Source organism: Hibiscus syriacus, unplaced genomic scaffold (genome assembly GCF_006381635.1).
Source record: "Hibiscus syriacus cultivar Baekdansim isolate YM2019G1 unplaced genomic scaffold, ASM638163v2 tig00111410_pilon, whole genome shotgun sequence".
Taxonomy (NCBI): domain Eukaryota; kingdom Viridiplantae; phylum Streptophyta; class Magnoliopsida; order Malvales; family Malvaceae; genus Hibiscus; species Hibiscus syriacus.
Genome location: NW_024063087.1, coordinates 485,132 through 489,097, shown reverse-complemented (window position 1 = coordinate 489,097; position 3,966 = coordinate 485,132). Strand labels below are relative to the sequence as shown.

The 3,966-nt window shown below is 36.0% G+C and overlaps 1 protein-coding gene across 1 annotated transcript; it reads right to left on the bottom strand.

Moving 5' to 3' along the window:
* Positions 1-251: 251 nt before the first annotated feature.
* Positions 252-1,383, bottom strand: LOC120162936 (senescence-specific cysteine protease SAG39-like). The gene is made up of 2 exons (XM_039172977.1): positions 971-1,383; positions 252-896 (listed from the first exon to the last, which is right to left on the bottom strand). The coding sequence occupies exons 1-2, from the start codon at positions 1,299-1,301 to the stop codon at positions 304-306; spliced, it is 924 nt and encodes a 307-aa protein (XP_039028908.1). The 5' UTR covers positions 1,302-1,383; the 3' UTR covers positions 252-303.
* Positions 1,384-3,966: the final 2,583 nt, after the last annotated feature.

Genomic DNA, 3,966 nt, shown 5'->3' with positions numbered 1-3,966 from the left:
TTTATATGATAACCACGATATTGATAGTAAAGATGTATGAATCTTTCCTTAAGCTAATGTGTCTCGTCATCATTTCGTTAAGGGATAGTTAAGGGTGGAGTAATGATATTTGATTTTTTTAGGGTTGGATGACAAAGAGGAAAGCTTACACGAATTTTGTACTAATTGTGTAATTTACTCAATTTGAAAGAAACTAATTTTCAATTTAACAAGTAATTATTTAGTTTGAAATTTTAGATGCAGTACATTCATATATATGACATGAGGATAGGAATGGGCGATTATATATAGCGTAAGTTTTGTTTATGCCGTGGGGTAGGATGCTTGCATTGCTATGCCACAAAGACCTTCCTTTGCATCAACATCCCTTTGCATCCTAATGTACCCTTGTTCACCCCAGCTACTGCCCCACGAGTTCTTCACCAACCAATACTTAGTCCCATCGTCATCCTCTCCATATCCAACGGCGGTCACTCCGTGATCGAGTTGCGTGCCACAGGATCCCGTAAATACACCACTGGAGTAGAACTGGAAGTCGAACCCCCCGGCATCGATGGCAACCGAAACGGGTTGGCTCGCAACGGCCTTCTGCAGTGCATCTTCACTATTGGCGGGCACATCTTGGAAGCCATTTATGGTAGCTGCATGGTTGGCTTCTTCGTTGGTATTGCAAGTGCCATCAACTCCCTTGTAGGGGTAGTTGGATTCGGTTGTTAGGCCTTTGTTCTTTAGGATGAACTGGAAGGCATCGTCCATTAAACCACCTTGGCAGCCTTGATCCTCACCTTTGGTGTCGCAGTCGACCAGTTCTTGCTCAGACAAGGAAATCAACGTACCTTTTGTTAGCTTAATAACCCCTTCCATGGCTGCCACAGCTGAAAACGCCCAACAGCATCCTGTGAATTAGATCAACACAATTAGAACATTAGCAAAAGCAAAACAATGGTTAATATTTCAGATTAGAGCAGACCGCATTGGCCTTGGTCTTTGATAGGTGTCACAGCCCCTTTGTTTCTCCAATCCACAGAAGAAGGCAATGCGGTGACGTTTTCGTATTTGAAAGTAGTAGCCTTGTTGGAACACATATTGCCCTTGAAGCCATTTCGAGAAGCAGTGAACTCTTCATTTGTTAGATCTGCGAACTGATTGACAGCAAGCTTGTAAGGCTTGTTATTGGCGTTGTTGAAAGAGTCAATGAGCTCCACGTTTTGTTTGAAAATGTTGAAACGCTTTTGCCTCTCATTGTTGTCACTGTAAACTCGTCCAAATTGGGACATCCATTGTCGATGCCTCTCGTACATTGATGCATCTTCAAGACTAGTGCGGGAGGTGGCTTCACACACTAAGTTGGCCCCCAATAATACTATCAAGGCCAAATATGTGAATTGGATTTTGGAACCCATTTTGCTATGAAAATTGATGGATGAATGAGGAAAATGATGACGAATTCATCCTCTTATATACTCCATTTCCCTCCCTCTATCTCCCTGCCCTGCAAGCAAAGTCTTTGAAAATTTAACTCACTGTGATGATTTCTTATACACTCCAAAACTTGGGTCAAATTATGCTTTTTGTCCCTCTACTTATCATGTACATATTTGAGCTGCGGTGCTTGTATAAATTCAGTCGTAGACTTGTAGTTTATCGTATTATTGCAGCAGCAAAATGGGAAATTGGGAGGAGTCTGATTTTGTATTCAAATACCCTCCCCTGCATCAATCAAACCAAAGTAAAATGCTATCTCACCGTGCCGTTTCCTTCATACATCAAATTCCTTTTAATTTGACTTTCTGTCAAGCTAGAATTAGAGTAATCAGCTAAAACCTTACTCCAAAGAATCTAACGGATCCAAACTATTATATTGGTAATTAGAACGACTAACTTATAGAATTATTTCCACATTTTAAAACAATTTAAAACTCGAAAGATTGTATCAAAATATAAATTCATAGATAAACCAAAACAACTATTGTGGGTTATTTAACTAGAACTATGACATTTACCTAAAATATGAAATAGTAAAAACTTTAATAGAATTTACAAATCAAAGGTAAAGGTGGTACTATATAAATAGTAAAGGTACTATATAAATAGTCAAAGTTGAAACTCATTCGGTTATGCTACTATTCGTACTTTATCACATAAGCTATGAACCTACGCATGAAGAATAACTCTGAATATTAAGTTTTATTGATCTCAATAATACACAATTACTCTATTATACTACATGGGAATGATAATCTCAACAAACATGCAAAAGAAGACAATCATATTAACACAATTACCATATTTCTATAATCATGCCTTTTGTATTACCGAAAGTCATATCAATAATATAAAATCCATTCATCAAAAGATCAATTCAATGCTCATTATTGACACTCACATCTTTGCAACGAATATCAAACCACTTATAGACATAGTTTGACATTAAATATTTTATCATTTCGAGCTAACCAGATGCTCCTTCACGCAACAACAATTGGAATGAGTCAAAGTTTTCTCGTCAAACTTGACCAAGAGGTGCTAAGATAAAAAAGATAGTAAATAAGCAATCACAAGAAGATTGAGCTAAGTTGCATTCCACCAGATGCAAAAATTCTTTCAAAAACAACAATTGAATCTGCAATTTACAAATAAATTATTAGCACTCTCTTTTGGATATTCTAGCTTCACCCTTCTTATCCTAAGGAAATCTTTAGTCGGAACTCTATTTATCTTCAGCAACCAAAGAAAATTCTTAACCTTTGGAGGAACTTTCATTACCAGATTTTATCAAAATCAAAATTTGGTTCTTCTATCTCTGTGCTATTTTTTTTTTTTTTGATTGCCTTCCAACTGAAAAACGACCGACACGATCATATATCCTTATTATTCTCCATATTATTCATTTCCCTAGAATAGAATGGATCAACCTTATTTGGACTTTCATTAAGCATATTATCTGCTTGATCATTCCCAACAATGTCATCCCAGCTAGGCCTAGCTATCGATTTTGGTCGTTCAGTTGTAATAGCCTGTTCTACCTCATTGATATGCTCCTCAAGATTTTCAATTCTTGGTAGATACCATCTCAACCGATTGATCGTCGAGCCTAATACACAATAAATCATCCTCTAATGAGTCTATTCTTTTCACTTTCCATATCTACATCATCGTCGTTATGGGACATTCCCCTACTCAATGTATTAATATTTTCATTTATCCCAGGGAGATTGTCTCTTGATCTAATCGATTTCTCTCTGACCAGAACCTGCCGTCAACTCTGTTTAGCTTACCATTATCACTAAACATGTTTTGTTCTTAAACTTACTTCCTGTACTTGCTTGTTTGTCCCCACATAAGTTGTTGTTAGACAAAATGTTAATCTCATATAAAAATAATAATAATAATAAACATATATTATTATTGAATCTAACATATGAAAATAAATAAAGAATTTAAATAGAGGAATGTAGACACGAAGTTAATGAGTAGAGTAAGATAAACGAAGAATGATTTTTTGTTGAGACATGTATGAACAGTTTCCTTAAGACAGATTCGTCCTCTCCTTGGTACTTTGAGTAACGTTGGACACCAGTCCCGCAGGATACAACAACAAATGATCACAACAATACACACAATTTGTAGTGATCATTCAAAACAATCTTGCCTTTCTCTATCATAGGAAATAACGAATTTGGAAGGAACTTTCTAAGTGTTTTCCTAATTCAACATTGTGAATTGTGTCTCAAGGTTGTCTCTAGGATTTGTGCCTTAACTAGCCTATTTATAGAGGGAGAAATGGATTGAAGGGTTAAGACCTTTCGGTGAAAGGGCTTAACCTTTCCATGAAAGGATTTAATCTTTTCATGAAGAGAATTGTTGAATAGGTATGATTGAATGGATGTAACATTAAACCAAAAAATAAGTTCATTCACCAAGTGAAATGACTTATTATTAATTAGTTATAAATAACATTAATTC

Bases quoted from the DNA above. Each gene is read 5' to 3' on its own strand.
- LOC120162936 (XM_039172977.1), bottom strand. From the start codon at position 1,301: ATGTACGAGAGGCATCGACAATGGATGTCCCAATTTGGACGAGTTTAC. The intron at 897-970 runs GTCTGCTCTAAT...TCTAATTCACAG, and splicing joins CAAAGACCAAGGCCAATGCG to GATGCTGTTGGGCGTTTTCA.